We start from the raw sequence: 18,316 nt of genomic DNA, 5'->3' as shown, positions 1-18,316 counted from the left end.
AAAACTAAATTCTCAAAGTTCACCATAATTACATTTTACTGTTGTAAATTCTTGTGGACATGAACTCAGTTAACTTTAACTAAACTATAGTTACATCAAAGCCACTATCTTATTTTAAAATGGCTAATACCTAAAAACAGTTTCTTACTCTTCGTCATATATTTTTTGCTTTATTATCTTTTAATGAGCTTTTATGATTTAAATAAGAAAAAAACATGTTTTTTCACCTCTGTTTACATGTCTCAAAGTTTCTTCTCCTTTGACATCTCTGTCCCCTCTCGTATTAACTGAAAAAAGACCATATTAAACAAGAATACTGTAGTTTATTTGATAGATGTGGCAAAAGGCAAAATGTAATTAATAGCATATTTATTAAAGCAAATAAAATCTGTGACTCATCCTGTTAGGTAAAGGATCTATTAGTATTTATTAGTTCATCTCTATATTATCTTTACATGTTAATATTATTGTCAAACCAGGAAAAAACGGATCTGCTTGCTGTAGGACAACTTTCCTGGGACTGATTTATAATGGTGATATTTCATCCTGTTTGGTTCCCCATTACATTCCCATTTAGTTGTGATATTGCCCTGTCTTGTGAGCTGCTTATCTGTCCCCAAGGCCTGTACTCATAAACTGTTTATATGTCTTCCAGTGACCAAGATGAATAGCTATGGGGAAGATATTAAACAGAAATTCAAAGATATCTACATTATTATTGACAATACTGGAAAGAATATCTGATACCTTCCCTGAGGAAAAGCTTTTATAATCTCTACAGAGGGGCATTAAAGCAAAAGGAAACAGTCTCTTCCCGGAAAAGTTTATAGTCCAGATGGTGGACCAAACATTCGTACCTAAAATAACTAGGATTCGTTTCCTCCCCTGTGTCAAACATGGGTTAATCTACCAAAAAACATGAGAGTGCTAAATGCATACTGAATAATGGAATATTCCAGGTGATAAGGATGTAATCAAGCACAATTCTCTAAATGTGGACATAGTGGCAGAAAAAACAAGTGAAATGGCATTACTGTTATGAGTGAGAAAAGCAAAGCATTTAACAAACTGGTCTGTTAGAAGTTGATGTGTCACCTTTGGGTACAGTGAATGATAATGCTATAATTTGAGGGGTCAATTGATGGAGAGGAGGTGACTAAGAGGTGGGAGAAGATGACAACGTCGAATGCCTTGGTGTTTTTTCCTACTGTCTTATTCCCTACATATATATGTGCATGTTCACTAAAGGTCTTCATGGTGAATAGTTTTATAATGAATATATCAACTTATTGCAGGTTTATGTTTACTGCCAAGTGCAGTACAAAAATTAAACTGGACAACTTTATTGTAAAAACACTTTCAACCAGGAAAAAAGTACACCAAACTATTAATAGTGGTTATTTTGGCATGTACAATGAATGACTTTTTTCCTGGAGTTTAAATTATTTTCTATAATGAATTTCCTTATATAGTCAAAAAGATAGATTTTTATTGTTTCCAAAAAAAAAAACCCTCTTCTAAATATCCAGGTAATGTGATGCATTACATTTTTGGCTTGAATTATCTAATTAATTGACTTTATTCTCTACTTTGAGAGTAGACCATAAATGTTAGAAGTTGTTTAAACATATGCTAAATTATATGACCAACATTGCAAGTTCTGTGAGAATACACTGGGTAATCTTGATTAAGTTCACAGCCCTTTTTAGGCTACAGTTTTCTCTTTTGTAAAATGAGGGAATGGACTAGTTTAACCTTTAATGTCTATTAAATAGCTCCAAATAATGCAATTAAACAAAAATGACCATCGAGAACTATTTTCACTATTGGCTTTTTGACTCTTAAAATTATATTTATTTTTCATCAGAGAACTTTTCACAGTAACTTCCCTTTCTCTAAACTTAAATTCAGCAGGTAGTTAATTTTCACTTCAGAAAAATGTTTTGTGCAATCTTAGAATCATCAGGACAGGACCTGGCATGTTTTATCCATCTGTTAGCTCGCAGAATAAGTGTGTTATGTGTAATGGGGCCACAAATCTTAAATGTTTAGCTCCCTTGGGTGGGGCATTGGGGGGAAGAAGAGATGGAATATGCCAGTAAACAGAACCATTTCTCATTAGTGTTAGTGTGGGTGTTTGTTTAGAACATTTATTAGAGCCATTAATATGGAATAATAAAACTTTACGGAAGAGTAGCAATGATCTGAGTAAAGAAATTAACATGTTCTTTTCATTATATTAGTAATTATATTAGGGAAATAAAAAATGGGGCTAGACCTCTAGAGCTCTTTCCAGCTCTGAGAGCCTTTGCTTAAGAATTATAACACAAAGTAGTCACTATAATGCTTTATAAATGATGAGGTTATTCATCTAGAGTACCTTTTTAATTTTTTTATTTTATCAAAGTTTTACATATATATATAATTTTAAAAGTCAAGCAGTAATACAAGGGTTATAATGAAAACCAGCCATCTCCTCAGGCCCTCTCCCCAGAAGCAATTACGTTCAATTCGTTTAGCTATTTCTTCTGCTATTTGCCTCTAGATTTCTAAATGCAATGTTTAGGTAGTTACTTCTTGATCTCTCAATGTGGGATATTATCTTTGACTTTCTTATATGGACGATGAGGGCTTAGATTTCTTATCTCACCCAACTTCTCACACTTCCTATCCCTTATCCTTCCAGTATAAACATATCATAATTTTATTATATCACACTATTACAACTATGTCTCTGTTATTCATCATCAACCCTTTGCCTCTTTCCTGTGTCGATACCCTCTTTCCTGGATTCCATGTGTTCTACTTTTTGTTTACTCTCTTCTTTTGATAGAACATATCCAATAGCTTCCTGAGAAAAAAATACATGAGCTGATAGCAGTATAAATATCCGCATACCTTATGTCCATATCTTTTCAAAAACCCAACAGCACTTTACCCATGTGCCTCATTCACTTTCCCAGGACCCCAGAAGGTTTGAGCAGGCACTAGTATACTTAGCTGTAGGTAGGGAGAATGAGACATATGCAAAAAATATCATTTGTTCTTTGTCCCCTTTGTTCTTTGCATGAGAAAAATAGAACTACATTTGGTTTTATTCATTAATGTTTGCTCTGTACTATAATAATTTGTGCAGGTTTGTGTCCATTCCAAAAATGTCTGATTTCCTCTTGCAAAGCAAGAAATTTGCTAAAGCATGTCCCAGATTACTCTCTGTGCCATTAGTTTGGCCTCTTCACATTGCCACTAGAGCAGTTTTTAAAACCACCATCATGCCTCTGCATGATTTAAAACTATTGGTTCCTGTCACCTTTACAGCTCTTAAAGAGGACAGATGCGGTCTTTCGTGATCTGGCCCCCAGCATCATCTCCAGCCTTGTCCAATTTAGATTTTATACCCCTGCTTAATAAACATTGTAGTTTATAGTTCTCCTAACAGTGGTGTTTCATTACTTTTCACCTTTGCCTAGTACTACAGGTCTGCCTGCCTGGAATGCCTTTCTTCCTTCACTTTTCTGGATAGCTTATGCTCATTCTTCAGCTCCAATGTTACCACCTCTAGGAAGCTGCCCTGAAACCCTCTCCCTTCAAGCTGGGTTGAATGTCCTCCCTTCTGTGCCTCCATATTCCTGCATGATTTCTTATTTGATATTGCACTCTGGAGAAATTATCTTTTTATCTTTCTTACTGGATTGTAAGTGCCATGAAGGCAAAGTCCACATATAAGACATGTATGTGTCCCCAGCATTCACCTAGTTTTCCAGGCCTGTTATAAATGTATAATAGATACTAATAAATCTCACCCTCAAGCACTGACTTTGGTGCCCTCTCTTCCTCCTTACCCAGTATAGATTTCATGACTTACCATAATTATGCTCTTGCAAACTACCTATATTGTGTCTTTCCTCATTCCCTCTTTCTTCCCCTCCTCACTCCCTCTCTAGCTCTCAAAAATACCCAGCTGGTTTATATAAATGGCCATTAAATTCAAATGGGCCCTCAACACTGCATGACAATCCTATCGCACTTCTATGAAATTTTCACTTTTTCACCCTACAAAACTATTTTAAATCTTCTCATTCACAGCAATATTGTGAACCCACCCTAGTTCATTGAGCACAAAGTATTAATCAGATAACAACTTCATCTTTCCACCACCAAAACTTCTATCCTCCCCTGCACACACTCCCCACCTGGGCTCAAAGGCCCCACCTGTCCTTGGGTTACAACAGATTAAATCTTTCCTCTAGTGCTTTGGATCCCAACCCCACTATCTTCAAAGGCTTTGTTGAGCCGGAAGTGGTGGCTCACACCTGTAATCCCAGCACTTTAGGAGGCTGAGGTGGGAGGATCGCTTGAGGCCCAGAGTTCAAGACCAGTGTGGGCAACATAGCAAGACCCCATATCTACAAAAAAATTTTAAAAATTAGCTGAGCATGGTGGTGCACGCCTGTAGTCCTAGCTAGTAGGGAGGCTGAGGCAAGAGGATTGCTTGAGCCCAGGAGTTCCGGGCTGCAGTAAGTTGGAACTCTCACTGCAGTGAGAGTGCCACTGCTCTACAGCCTGGGCAACAGAGCAAGACTCCGTCTTTTTTTTTTTTTTTTTTTTGAGACAGAGTCTCGCTCTGTTGCCCAGGCTAGAGTGAGTGCCATGGCATCAGCCTAGCTCACAGCAACCTCAGATTCCTCGGCTTAAGCGATCCTACTGCCTCAGCCTCCCGAGTAGCTGGGACTACAGGCATGCGCCACCATGCCCGGCTAATTTTTTCTATATAGATTTTTAGTTGGCCATATAATTTCTTTCTATTTTTAGTAGAGATGGGGTCTCGCTGTTGCTCAGGCTGGTCTCGAACTCCTGACCTCGAGCAATCCACCCGCCTCAGCCTCCCAGAGTGCTAGGATTACAGGCGTGAGCCACCGCGCCCGGCCTGAGACTCCGTCTTAAAGAAAAAAAAAAAGAGGACTTCGTTTCTGCAGTTACCCTTTCACTTTCTATTATCATCCTACAGACATCCTCTGGGATCTCCTATCCAAAAAAATAAAACCAAAAACTTCTCTCATACAATATTCCTCTCCAGTTACTGCCCCATTTCTCTGCTTTACTTCATAGCAAAATTTCTTTTTTTCTTTAACTTTTTGTTAAGACCTAATTTCAAACTCACTGAAAAGATGCAAGAATAATACAAAACAATTTCCCCTATACCCTTTACTCAGTTCCCCAAAATGGTAACATTTTAAGTTTGCCTTAGCCTTTTCTCTCACTCTTTTCATATCATTCTCTCATTATTTTGAGATTTTTCAAATGGTGGATTTTCTGGTCCCCTCATTCCTTCTGTATTTGTTAGATGCTATTCTATTGTAAGGAGGAGCTTTCTCTTTTCCCCCAGTTATCTGTTTGATTCATGTATTCAGTGGTTATAATCCATTATGAACATTATATTTTATTATTCAAGTTGTCTCAGATTTGGCCAGTGGGAGTCTTTTGATGCTGGGTCCTGTGTTCTTTGTCATGCCCCCATTATCCTGCAAACACTCACTTTCTGGTATAGAAAAATGTTCCAGGCTCATCTTACACTTTTCATCCCCTAGTCCTTGATCAGCCGTGATTTCCTTTAAGTGGAGAATGGTATTTAGAAAATAAGACATGGCCCCTAGGTGTGCTCACTGCTACTGAGGTGTCATCATTTCTAGGTCTTCTCAGCAGATGAAACTGATACTAGCTTAAATTCCACCTCTGTAGGGAAACTTTTCCTGACTAATCAAGCTGATATAGCTGCATGGTCATTCTCTGTCCTATCGCCCTATTTTAACTTTCTACATGTCGCTGAGCACCAGCACTGTTGGCTGGTCTCTTTATTACACATGTATCTTCTTTCTCCACTAGAGGATAAGAGCAAACACCCTGGCTATCTTTTCACTATATCCTCAGCCCTTAAAAAAATGCCTGACGCATAGCAGACATTCCATAAGTTGTTGAACTTGAACAGGTAGATGAATGGATAACACCTTTGTCTTAAGGGTAGTTTTCATTTCTGTAACAATTTCATCTTTTATGGTCATGAAAAATAGGAATCTTTGGTATATATTCATGGATTTTCAGCCATGAGATCAGGAGAAAAATTACCTTCCTCATATTCTTGATGAAAACAGTAAAGGTTTGTCATTGCTGTTGTTAAGGAGCTTTATTCTCACAGCCCTTCTTTGTGTTGTGCATTTTGACCATAATATGTGATAAATCTATTTTTATGAACCCTAATTTTAACTATTTTTAAGATATTTGTAATCATGTTGCCCCCAAATGTCCTCTTAAGTACCTTAAACCTTCTTCACGTGAGATGTAAAAGATGTATACATAGAAGTGAAGTTTCTTGTACTTAGATGTTTTTGAAATGTCTATACTTCCTGACTAGGTATATCTGCTTTTCCTGTATCTGTCTTCTCACTGCCTACTCACTGACTTTTAAAAATATTACCACTTTGATTCTTGTTTTTTTTAAATACATCTAAAATATTATAATATATGACTTTAAAACATCAGAAAGTTTTGTACAAAATAAATTTTTAATTATATTCTTACTTATTTAAAACAAAGGAATTTGAGTGGTCATTTTGATAGATTCTTAGTTACTTAGATGGTACTTATAGCCTAGTGAATTTTATTGCATCTCGTCCTGTATAACATAGTGTTTTATTTGGGTTTTTTCCTCATTGTGCTTTTTTAAACCTGAATCTGATTTTTTTTAAGACAAGGTCTTACTGTGTTGCCCAGGCTGGTCTCAAACTCCTGGCCTTAAGCAATCTTCCCACCTCAGCCTCCGAAGTAGCTGGGATTACAGGCACATGCCACCATGCCTGGCTTCCTTATGCTTTTTTAAAAAATAAACATTTTTATGTTAGAACAGTTTTGATTTATAGGAAAAAAGGGAAGATAGTACAGAGAATTCCCATATTCGCCATATTCAGTTTCCCTTATTATTGATGTCTTAGATTAATATGGTACCTTTGTATAATTAATGAACCAATATTGATACATTATTATTAACTAAAGTTCATAGTTTATTCATATTTCCTTAGTTTTCATCTAATGTGTTTCTTCTGTTCCAGGATTTCATCCAGGACACCACACTACATTCAATCATCATGTCCCCTTACATTCCTCTTGGCTATAATAGCTTTTCAGATTTTCTTTTTTTTTTTTTTTTTTGAGACAGAGTGTCGGTTTGTTGCCCTGGCTAGAGCTCACAGAACCTCAAACTCCTGGGCTTAAGAGATCCTACTGCCTCAGCCTCCCGAGTAGCTGGGACTACAGGCGTGCACCACCATGCCCGGCTAATTTTTTCTATATATATATTTTAGTTGTCCAGATAATTTCTTTCTATTTTTAGTAGAGACGGGGTCTCACTCTTGCTCAGGCTGGTCTCAAACTCCTGAGCTCAAACGATCCGCCCACCTTGGCCTCCCAGAGTGCTAGGATTACAGGCGTGAGCCACCGCCCCCGGCCAAAAGTACTATTAACATGACTTATCACTGTTGATGTTGACCTTGATCACGTGGCTGAAATAGTGTTTGTCAAGTTTCGATACTTTAAAGTTACTTTTTCCCCTCTTCTTTCCATGTAGTAATCTTTGGAAGAAAGTGATTGTTCACAGCCCACACTTATAAAAAATGGGGAATCTCTGCCTCCTTGAGCATAGAGTATCTATATAAATTATTTGGAATTCTTCTGCATTGTTTTGTCTGTTCTCCCCCTTTTATTTACTAATGTATTTATTTCAGTATGGACTAATGGCTATTTATTCTATACTTTGGGTTTTAATTTAATACTACTTTATTTTGTTGTTCAAGTTGTCCAGCTTTGGCCATTGGAAACTCTCAGTTGGCTCCTGTGTCACTGTGACACATTCCCATCACTGCAGATTTTTTTTGTTTTCATTTTTGGAACACTTCCTTATTTACTAGCGCTACAAGATACTCCTGGCCTATCTTGCATATTTTCTGCCCTATTCTTAAAATCAGTGCTTTAGGTTTTTTTCAACCAAACTGAATTCTGTAATACTATTTGTATTTTGTTTTCAATTCTAGAATAGCATGAGATATTTGAAATATGAGTATATCTTCATCAAAATATTTCAAGAATGATCTGTTTGCTTTGCTCCAGCTATCCTGAATATTTTGGTTTTTGATTGAAGATATAGTTGTTTTTATCTTATTTCAACCGAAATTCTCATCAGGTGATTAAAGTAACACTTTGTATTGTTCAGCTGACATTTATGTTTTTGAGGAGATGAACTGGTTCCACACAAGTTAATTTTTCAGATGCTTAAAGCTTATACTTTTTATTTATTCATTCCTTCTTTCCTTCAAGGAACATATTTTAAGCACCTGCCATGTGCTAGGCAGTATGCTGGGTGCACAGACAGAGAGATATGACACAGCTCTGTTTCTTGATTAGTCCACAGTCTAGCACAGACATAGTTGCCCCTCAACATGAAAGGTACTGTGGTGAAGGTGAGCTTGAAATCTAGCAGAAGCCAGCATCTGGAGATGAAGAAGAATTTCTTGCCATTTTGAAAGATAACATTAGCCAGATGAAATTGGAGAGAATAAGTGAGGCAGGGAGACTAAGGGAAATAACAAGATGTTATAACAAAATGAGCGGTGTGTAACTGAAAGATATCGTGCTGAGGTACTGTGAGGAAATCAAGGCAACTGGAGCATATGATAAGACAGAGGCAATAGAGAGAGGCGAGCAGTCGGTCTAGAAACCATCCTGAAGAGCCTCATATGCCATGTTTGTATACTAACAGGGGCACTGTGGAGGGTTTGGACAGCACTTGTCCATGTGTCCAATCACTTGGACAGCACTGTGTATGATGAATTAGGGTAGCCAGGCAACTAGATGAGCAGTCCACTTCAGTAATCTAAGCTGGAGGTGAGGACAGTGGTCACAGAGATGCAGCACAGGGATAGTTTGGAAATGTATAAAGGAAGTAGAATCAACAGACCTTATCAACAGATGGATGCGAGGTTAAGAGAGAGTAGGTGGTGATTGAAGCGATGAATCGACCATAGACCCTACATAACGACCCTACAATATAGGCATATACAAAATGTAACCTATAATATAATTCAACCCACAAATTCATATGCCTTACTGAACAGAAGTTTGTGTGTCTACTTTCAAAGTATCTTGGAAGCATTATTGAAGGTTAACAGATCAATAATTGATCACTGGCAAAGGCATAGTACATGTGAGGATTAAGTACTGAATTGCTCTGGTATATTACACTCTTGAGTTCTCAAAAACAGAACAAATAAACTGAAAAGAAACCAACACTAGCTGTCTGAAAATTTTTTAAATAAAACATGTTTTCCTCTGGCTCAGTACTTACAGCTATTGTACAACAGTCCAACTTTAGCTACCGTGCCAATGCCTCAAAGTTTCTCTTCCATTTCCTGGCAGCGTTTAGCTGGTGGTGTCTGTTATCTCTGGTAGAAATCACAGTGATACAGTACATTAACACAGTGCATTAATCTCACCAGCTCCTCCCGTTGTACAAATAGCTCCATAAATATAAGTTTGGCACTTGGGAAAACAAATATTTTGGCCTTATTTGTCATTTTACATAGAAATTTTGTATATTTTAGCTTACTATGTATCACTGTAACATTAATTGGTGTTATTTTCTATTATATATTAATAAATTATGCATATGTCTTTAAAAGTTCCTATTGGAACATAACCTGGGGCATAACCTAGCCTCTGATTGAATGTGGCCAGTGTTCTCAGGAAATATCTCAGCATTTCCATAAAGCCACTGGCAAGTGATAGCAACCCATTTTTGCAGATAAGAAAATTGAAATAGCAAATTAGATGTATCACCTAACGTCCCCTTGTCCAATAATGTTTTCCCTATGTATGTTGTTTTCAAAATAATATGGCTCAAAATAAAACAAGCATATTCACGTGTCAGATAACAAGTTTATATAATCTCTTAGTTACAGATGCAGTTCCAGAAGGAGGTGGAAGGCATCCAAAACACAATATTGTAATTTTTATAAAACAAGAGAGAAAGGACTGGGAAACAGTCCAAGAGGCTTCTAGGCTACAACAGCCTCCCCTAATTGGAGTGAATTCATAAGACAGTAATCATTAGGTTTATTAATATCCACTGAAATACAAAACAAAATAAGAAGCACAATTCATATGTTGGCTTCATAAGTAGCAGAAAAACACAGTATTTGCCTGCATTTGTTTTGTTACAGCTTCATACCAGTAATAATCAGAAGAAACTCCTGGATAGGCTGTACAAGTGGTTTTCTAGCTTCTTTTAATAAGGAACTAATGAGTTGATATCTATGATGTATTAAATTCCTTAAGTAATTTATGCATATCAGAAATTTAAGTATAAATCATTTTTTAACATTAAGACAAACCCATGTTCAATACAAGTTCCTGACCAGCTGTCTTAGTACCTTCGGGCTGCTATAGCAAAGCAACATAGACTGACTAGCTTATAAACAACATAAATTTATTTCTCATGGTTCTATAGGCTGGGAAGTCAGAGATCAAGGCACAAGCAAATGAAGTGTCTAATGAGGGCCCGTTTCCTGGTTCACAGATGGCACCATCTATCTCACTGTGTGTCTTCACATGATAGATGCAGGAAGTCAGCTCTCTGAGGCCTTTTATTAGGGCACGAATCCCAATCATGAGGGCTCTGCCCTCATGGCCTAATCACCTCCCATCCCTACCTCCTAATGCCATCACATTGGTGGTTAGGTTTCAACATATGAATTTGGGGGGAACACAGCATTCAGACTATAACACCAACATTCTTAAAACCACTGTTGTAGGCTAGTCAGGCGTTATTGGTTGTGGAATCCACTTTGCTATTTTTATATACCAGAAAGCCAGGCTCTTAAACATTTTTGGTAAGTCCTGAAGATAACACCAATGGTGCTTCATATTTTCAAGTAGCGTCTAGGAAATGCTTTGCAGAACTCAAATTGAAAATTAATATATAACTCTTTATATTGTGGTTGTAGTTTCATTGAAATCTAACCATCATCAAAAATGTCTTCCATACCTAACTCATAGCTTTACCAAATGACATCATATTAAATTTGTCAAAATCAGTCTTTAATACCTAACTTAGAATGATAGGTCTAAATGGAGGAGGAAAGGAAGGAACATGAAGGAAATTATAGAGCTGTGTTGTCCAGTATGGCTAGCCACTAACTGCATGTGGCTATTCAAATTGAAATTTAAGTAAAATTAAATAAAATTTAAAATTTAGTTCTTCACTTGTAGTAGCCACACTTAAAGTACTCAGTAGCCACATGTAGGTAGTGGCTACCATGTTGACAATGTAGATACAGAACAACACAAAGTTTAACAACAATCTAGAAAGTACTGATACAAAAAGTACTTTAGTTGATAGCAGCTTATATATTTATATAAAAACGCCCATCTGATGGCTTCTCAAGAGGAAAGATTGTTAATAAATAAAACCTATAATTTTATTTCCATGTCAAAAAAGTAACTTTTAAATTTATAAATCCCACCTTCTTCCCTAAAACTCCTACCCTAAAAGATTTACAAATATAGAACTTCTAAAGGCTACATATACAGAATTCTAAGTAGAGTCAGTTCAGGATTCCCAGATTTTGGAAAAATGATTTCTGAAAGCACTACATAAGAGAAAATTTTCAAGTATGACAACAAATTTTTCTAACTCATTTTGTACTACTCTTCCCTTCTACATATTTTGCTGATTACTATCTTCTTCACAATATGTTGTCATATATATTTTCTTTTTTTACTTCTGTCTAAGGACATGAATCTGCTGACTTATGACTGTAGCTCCTTGTTAGACAAAAGCCAATGTATAGTCATTTTTGTGTGTCATCATCTTAAGGGGCAGGATGTTTGCATAGTCTAAATTGTCTTCCCATATATTGCTTCTTTAGTACAAGGGATAAAACAGTAACTATACAATGGAAAAACAGTGAGGGGTGTTGGATGTGGTGGGCCTCTGGATACCCTGAGAAGCATTCAACATCACTTATATTCATATGTAAGTGGGATACATGACCTGAATTTAATCATGAGGAAAACATCAGCCAAAACCAAAATGAAGAATATTTTATTTTAAAAGTAGCCTAATTCTTAAAAATGTCAATGTCATGAAAGATGGAGAGAGGAAGGCTACGGGAAGGATAAGGAACTATTCTAGATTATAGGAAACTAAAGAGATATCACAACTAAATGCAATATGTGATCCAGGTCTGTATCCTGGACTAGAAGTGAAAAAAAAAAAATGCTAAAGAGGACATAATTTGGACAAGTCCCAAAATTAGAATATGAATGGTTATATTAAGTATACTGGGGTTATGTTAGAGAATATTTTGTTCTTGGGAAATACACAATGATGTATTAAAGTGTAAAGAGGTACTATGTCTCCAACTTACTCTCAAATGATTTAGGAAAATAATCCTGTGTGTGAAGAGAGAATATGATAACAAATGTAGCAAAACATTAACAGTGAATTTGGGTAGACTACATAAGAGTTCTCTATTAAGTCTTGCAACTTTTCTGTAAATTTGAAATTATTTCAAAATAAAAATAAAACTCAATTCAATATTTTCTAGCCCTTTCTAAGGCACAAAATGATGTGGTGATAATGAAGATGCAATCAGAGAGACTTTCTAAAGAATATGATCGACTCCTGAGAGAACATTCTCAGCTTCAGGTGGGTGACGTGTACTTTAAGGGCCTACATTTTTTGAAGTAGCAGTTACCTAAGTAATCTATTTGGGCTAGTTGCCCTTCCCTAATCAAGAGGATGTGCTTTAATCCTGGCTTTGTTGAATGATTAAAGAAGCCATATTTTTACCTAGAAGGTAAAGATTAGGACGTTGCAGGAAAATACAAGGTAATCATAATATAAGGAATTGCTGACATGCTAACTCACAGCATTCCAGATTTGGTGAAGGATTAAGCCAAAGCATTGAGCCACAAAACCAGCAGCATTGAAAAAGATACTGGTTCTAGAAAAATTGAGTTTTGCTATTTGGAATGTTTGCTATATTTGTGCCAAAATGAGGCCAAAAATTCAAGTGCCACATCCCACTACGCCTTCTGTTCCAGTGTTTTAGACATCTTAGGGCAAAGACTATAGCATTCAAATATGTGATTTACCTCCAGAAGTTGATTAGCAAGATGGAAATGGGAAAAAAAAAATGTATTGTTAAAGCCACAAAGTCAGATCTGGGCCATAGTTTTTCTTTCTCTTCTTCTCTAGTTCTGCAAGAGTAGGTTCCAAACGTTGATCCATGTTGGGCTTGTCTTTCCCTCATCTTTTCTGCTGCCAGCCACTAACCTGAATTGATATCCCAGCCACACTTTGCTTGGTGTGTGGAGACTTGGGGGAGACAATTCCAGAGGCAGCCCTGGTGTTCCCTCCCAGTTCTTCCCAAGACAGACAAGCTGGGCTTAGTCCTCATAATTTGGCAGCCTTTTTGGCTTTCAGTCGGGGCTTTTTACCAAGTACAGCTCTTTGTCTTACTGTACTCACTTCCCTGCATGTTAGTGGTCATTGCATCTCCAGGGTCCAACACCATGCCTGGCACGAGGCAAGCAGGCACTATACTTATAGACGTTGGAATCAGACATACCTGGAATACCTATACCTGGTCTCATGCTAGCTTTTTGTCTTAAGCAGATTACATCATCCCTCTAGGGCTCACTTGTTTCATCTGTAAAATCTGAATAATAATAATGGCTGGCTCACTGGATTGTTGGTACGACTAAATAAAATGTGTAGACTGCTTAGTACTAAGCCTGGCTAGTAGTAAACACTCAAGAAGTGACAGCTATTATCATAATTATTAATCATCATCATCAGTATTACTTACTCTGTAAAAGTTTTACTGAAAGAATGACTTATTTTGAACCAGCCACTTTGACCCTTGATTTAGAGCCAGTCAGGAAGCAGTCCAAAGCAACTTTGTAATCTGATAGTCCCAGTAGGTTTGTGTGTTTGAATTAACTAGCCTACTTTGACAATAGCAAGAAAAAGGGCATCCCGGAGAAGCGTGGATACCTATGTGCTCCAATCCCAGGACACCGAGGGTTCAGTTTGCATGGTCTGGGGTAGGTAGTTAGATTTTCAGCAAGACCACCCCTCCCCATTTCCAAAATAGAGATCCTGAAATTGCTCACCTCATCAGGGCACAATAAGAATTACTCCATGACATCTTTCAAGATCCACCATGGGAAGTGAATAAGTCACCTCAGAGGCCTCTTGTCTGAAAACATTTTCCCCCTATTTTTGAGGTCAGGGTGTACTCAACTGGGATAAATATCCACACCAGTGGACTGTGCCATGGTGTCAGAAATGTTTTGAATGGAAAAAGGAAAACCGAAAATGTGCACTCAATTTCTTAGAGCCAGTGTCCATTGCTGAATGTCTCCCTTGTGGTAATAGCTAATGGTTCTCTTAATCCTGAAAAATATATGTAACAGTGAGATTCCCTTAACCATTTCCTTCCCCTAAAAAAGCTACCTTCAGCTTAGAGCTTCTGCATTCTTGGCAAAGGATGTAGAAAGCTTTTATGAGCAATTCTTTCCCAAGAAAATAGTTGTTGTACTTGTTTCTTTGGAAAAGAACGTGTTTACTCTCCATGACAACCCACTAAGTTAAAATGTTTTAATATCCCTATTTTGTGGATGAGGAAACTGAGATCCAGAGATGATATATAATTTACTCGAAGTCACTGAACTAGAAAGAGATAACATTCAAAGTCAGGAAATCTTTCTCCAGAAACTCCATCCTAAATCACTATGTTCTTCAGCCTGTGCTGGTCATTGGACTGTGTATTCTTGCATCCATTCTCCTCCCACTGCTGCTCCACTCTGTATCTCAGGGAGGTTCATCTCCCAGGCTACCTTGTTCTTGGACTTCTGGGCAGGTTTAGCCAATTGGAGGCCCTAGTAGAAGACTGAAGGCAGGAGGAAGGGGAAAGCCAGGGATTTCTCTTACCCTCTGCTTTAAGTGCCTTCTCCTTCATGGCTCCAGTTCCTTCCCTCCATGGTCCCAGTTCCCACCAGGCAGCTCCTACCTATTGGCCCTCGCTCCTGGGAACCATATCCTCCCTTGTCCCTCAAGCCCAAGGAGTGCTGGTGGCTTTCTGAGGTGCCTTACCCCACCCTGTTTGGTGTGTCTACTCCCTTGTCACCTGTAAAACAAACTCCCTGTAATAAATATCTCTGTTTGAAGAGGGGAAAAATTCTCAGCTCCACAGTTTGCCAGTTCTGTAACTCATAGGTGACTCATTTGCCATCCATGCACCTCAGCTATTTCGTTACTTAAATGAGGGCGATAAGTATTAAACCAGATCGTGTGTAAGAAAGCACTTCAAATATTTTTAATCAAGAAAAGCTCTATACAGCCACAAAATGCTATTAGTTATGTCTTGATTGATTACATTTTTTCCCATCTACCTACCTGCCCCCACCATTGTCCAGCATGAGAACCACTTATATAAGGTTCTGACATTTAGGTGTCATTAAATAAGAACCGTTTTCTTAAAAGTAACTCTTGAACTTTAATGTTTACCACTTTCTGAACTCTGCTTGAGAAGCAAAAGACCAGCTACAGTAAAAAGCTATATCAAATTGTCCTCATGAATTTTACTTCTGCTGTCAAATCAACCTTAGTAATTGCATTATATCCTAAAGTTCTTTGGAAGACATATGAGCTTTCTCAATTTTACATGGTTGGCGTACTTTCAGTGAAACAATCATAAAACAAAGGACTGTTAAAATACTAAGGGAACAAAAGTTAAACAGGGAAAAGCTGGTTTCTTTACTGTAAACAGATCCTACTTTGCATCTTTTCAGTTGGTTTGGATTTCCCCATCTGATCCCCTCCCTGTTATAGGCACTAAATAAATATTAGAAAACAGTCCCTTCAAAACATGTCATCTTTGCCTTTCCTTATTTGTCCTGGCTCTCTTCTAAAAAAAGAAAAAACAGAACAAGGGCTTGTTGGAAGCACAAACCCATCAGCACCTGCCAAAGTTTAAGTTTCATTTTGGAAAATCACCTTTAATTAAAGAACGTGTCCATAAGAGCAGCTTCATTAAAGCTTTAATTTTTATCAAAAGATGTCAGATACATATAATTTTGTGGAAGTAGTACGTTATCATTTGGAATACCTCCTCTAATCTTTGGTTGCTTAATGTTATTAGAGTTGCTCTGAAAGGATTAATAATGCTCAGTCTGAACAAGAGCTTGATGAACTTCCTGTATAAGCAGTAACATTCTGCAACTCCATTTTATGGGATTTTTTTTTTTTTCTTAATGTAGACATTTACTTTCTTAGTGCAAGTGATCTCTTAAGGTTAATTTCTATTCCATTTTCCTTCAGTTTTAAATGTCATGTTAAGTCATCTTTGTAACATAATCAGCAGAATATAACTTGAAAAGTCAAATCTATTGGCAAATAAATATCTGTAGGAGAAAGAAAACACAAAAGCCATCCCAATGGGTTTTTTGCTTCCCTTCATTCTTTCCTTGCCAAAGATCTTAATTGGGTTTGCAATAGGGGAATTTTATAAATTATATTTTCAAGGTGTAACTTGTGGAACAAAAGCAAAATAAATTAAGGCAGAAAAAAAATGAACTTATCAGTGTTATTTTTCCCCTCTAAATAAAAAGCACAAATTTTATAGTTTTTTAAATTTGAGACTTTCTCAGTCCTTTCGTTCACATTTGATTATTCTCATAATTATAATGGAAGAGACAATGGTTTTTAAAAGTCTTTGTCATATCTATGAATCTGGTTCTCACTCATTGCTGTACTATATGTCACATTTTTTCTTACAGGATCGTTTAGAAAAAGGCAATAAGAAAGGCCTGTGAGTGTTATAAAAGAAGATTGTGATACATCGTGTCAAGATGACAAATTTGTTATCATGTTAGTCTCTAGAAAATTTAAAATTCAGTTCCGAAAAATGCACTATGACTGTTCAGTAATTTTTTTTAATGCCACACATAGGTTATATCGTAATGGCATTATCAAAATATTTGATGGTTTCAGATATATTGCAAAGTCTTTTTTGCAGCTCTTAAGAAAAATATAAGCATGTTAAATACCATATTTACATATTGATAACAACATTGGTGTATGGTGGCTATTTACCAATCAAAGGAAAAATTCATTAGCCAGTTACTTCAAAAATTAGATTTTTTAAGTTGCATGAAACCATTCATAGCCTTGAAAGCTTTGATGAGTTTTCAATAATAATAATGGTCTATTTAATCAGATTATTATGTGTTTGAAAATATTGTTGAGTATCAGCAAATTTGTTCACAGAGTAAATAAGGATAACTGATCAAAATTAGCCACTGTATTTATAGGAAAGAGTCAGAAAGAACAAACAATGACCTTAGTTTTTCTTAAGCCTGATGATACTATGGTTTACTCTAACAAGACAGCTATATTGATAATTATATTTTTGTTACTATGCTTCTGCACCTGTTGCACTGGTTCGACATTGTGTTAATAACACATAATTAATAAGCATTCTATCTTTTCAAGTTTATCTAGTAATAGAGTTTACAACTATTTGCATAACTGCCATAGCACTGAACTGAATTTATTTTACAACAATGTGGAATGCTTAACTTGAAAAGTTAATGTATAACATATCCAAAAAGCAGTGTTTCCTATGGTTGTGGGAGTAACTAATTACACGAAATTACCTCAAATATACACTCATGTCACACAGTTTTCCTGAGATGTTTCTATATTCTGAAAGCTAAATATTAAATATTGTTTTTCCATTCAAATATTCATTTAGAATTTCCTTTAGAAGGTGGTGCTGATTATAATATTGGTAAGATTTAGGTTGTTTCAGTGTTTAGACATGAAAATTATCTTCGTTTTCTCATAAAGACCTAAGTATAAAAGAAAATGGAAAATAATTCCTGGAGTTTTTAATTCTCTGGTTTTTGTTTCATCCTCTGTTGTTTATTATAATTTTAGCACCAACTTCATGCATATTTAATTTTTTCATCGTAAAGTAGATGAAATGAGCAAGTACATAAAAATTTTATTTGAGATAAAAGTCAGGAGTTACTGCTAGAAAACAGACACGTAGGAGACATTTAACAGGAGTAAGAAATGAGAGTTAGACCATATGGGCTGACAACACCATAAATAACAAGAAAAGGGAGTGCTGAAATAGAAGTGAACAAATGATAGCTCAAAGCATAGACTTAGAAATATCAAAGTGAGAGCTACACA

The 18,316-nt window shown here is 36.5% G+C and overlaps 1 protein-coding gene across 2 annotated transcripts in view; it reads left to right on the top strand.

The window, feature by feature from the left end:
• BCAP29 (B cell receptor associated protein 29) overlaps nt 1-17,231 on the top strand; it is a 38,622-nt gene extending 21,391 nt beyond the window's left edge. For both annotated transcript variants that reach the window (XM_045565453.1, XM_045565454.1), the window contains exons 7-8: nt 12,654-12,754; nt 16,894-17,231. In XM_045565453.1, the coding sequence (XP_045421409.1) occupies nt 12,654-12,754; nt 16,894-16,929 (137 nt within the window). In that variant the 3' untranslated portion in view covers nt 16,930-17,231. The remainder of the gene's footprint in view (nt 1-12,653; nt 12,755-16,893) is intronic.
• The last annotated feature ends 1,085 nt before the right edge of the window (nt 17,232-18,316 follow it).

The sequence above is a fragment of the Lemur catta genome, chromosome 11, assembly GCF_020740605.2.
Source record: "Lemur catta isolate mLemCat1 chromosome 11, mLemCat1.pri, whole genome shotgun sequence".
Classification (NCBI taxonomy): domain Eukaryota; kingdom Metazoa; phylum Chordata; class Mammalia; order Primates; family Lemuridae; genus Lemur; species Lemur catta.
This window is presented reverse-complemented; position numbering and strand designations above follow the sequence as displayed.